The sequence below is a fragment of the Austrofundulus limnaeus genome, unplaced genomic scaffold (assembly GCF_001266775.1).
Source record: "Austrofundulus limnaeus strain Quisiro unplaced genomic scaffold, Austrofundulus_limnaeus-1.0 Scaffold57, whole genome shotgun sequence".
Lineage (NCBI taxonomy): Eukaryota > Metazoa > Chordata > Actinopteri > Cyprinodontiformes > Rivulidae > Austrofundulus > Austrofundulus limnaeus.
In genome coordinates, this window is record NW_013952459.1 from 267917 (window position 1) to 269334 (window position 1418).

Genomic DNA, 1418 nt, shown 5'->3' on the forward strand with positions numbered 1-1418 from the left:
AGGGTACATTGTTTACAACATACCAAATGCAGTGGATTGCAACTGTATTTGCATTTTTTGTTTGTATTTTTTTTTTACTAAAATATGTTACTTGTACTCTCTTTCAGTTTATTTGCTTTGCTTTCCAAAAAGCACAACAAGGTTTTGGAGCAGGCGACACAATCTCTACAGGGTAGACAGGGAGACAACACTGCCCTGCCAGACTATGTGAGTAAAACACACTCCAACACATTACTACACACAGACTTGCTCTCAGTAAGGTTAATGATGGCTGCCAAATTATGTCTGCTTGGAGAAAGCAATTTGACACATGCATTTGATTGCATGCATTATATGAAGCCAAATTAATATAAAGTTTAGCACTAACATTTTAATATAAAAATAAGTATCTGTAAATAATTCAAAGTTAAATAAATATTTGAGGTAAATAGTTCCCTGCTGGCTGGCTGCTGTTCTTCAGAACTGAGTCACACATTTCATATCGTCATGTCAGGTAATTCAAGTATTTTTTTAGACTTGTGAAGCTTCTCATTGATGTTGTTCCTTTTTAATTAAAATTTAAAGAAAAAACATGGGACTTTCCCGAACATGCAGTTTTATTAGTTAACAGTATTTGCATGTGGGGGGAAATAATATTGGAAAAATAAAGCAACACCAGAGCTCGCAATCAACCGGTTCTTCTCTAATGTGTTTTGTCTCCAGCTACTGTTATGCTTGGCACATTTAACTAGTAAACTATTTAAAAATGATTAGAGTTTGCCACATGCGGTCCCAGGTGTGGTAACTACTTCCAGTTCACAGACAGCAGTAAGCTGTGTAAACAACAAGGCAGAGCAGGAAGAAGGATGTAATAGTTTTGATCAGCAGCAGTTTTTCTGGCATGCTTCTACTGGGGCAGTGCAGAGCTGATCTCAAGGAGCAGACAGATGTCTTCCCACTGAAACACCCTGGTTTGTGTTCATATACTGGATTGTTGCTATATATTTCAGAAAAAGGCTTATTTTCTTTCATCATGTCTGTCTTGGTAGTGTTGACATTTATATCTATTTATTTTACTAGATCAACCTACTTGTTGCTCATCTTTGTATAAAAGAAGACATCAAATTGGAGAGCTTTAAAAAAACTGATATTAAAGGGGCAATATCATATAAAATCAACTTTTTTGAGTTTTTGTATCATGTTATAATGTTTTACTCTCATAAAAACATGCCCAAAACCTTGCTTTGACTCATTCATGCATGTTTGAGAAATCATGGAGCATTTTTAGGCAGCCATGCTGAGGAGCAAAACGACAGGTGGGGACCAGAAACGCCCCTGGGTTGTGTCCTTTTGGGACAATCTTCTCCTCTGGGATGTGTCTTTAGGCCGAACTTCCTCATGGCGAAGGCCCCCCCCCCACACACACACACACACACACA

The 1418-nt window shown here is 37.7% G+C and overlaps 1 protein-coding gene across 1 annotated transcript in view; it reads left to right on the forward strand.

Moving 5' to 3' along the window:
• Positions 1-1418, forward strand: part of dym (dymeclin) — a gene marked incomplete in the record, with an annotated part of 65935 nt that overhangs the window by 32228 nt on the left and 32289 nt on the right. The window contains 1 exon segment of the mRNA XM_014009326.1: positions 108-207. Coding sequence (XP_013864780.1) covers positions 108-207 — 100 coding nt within the window.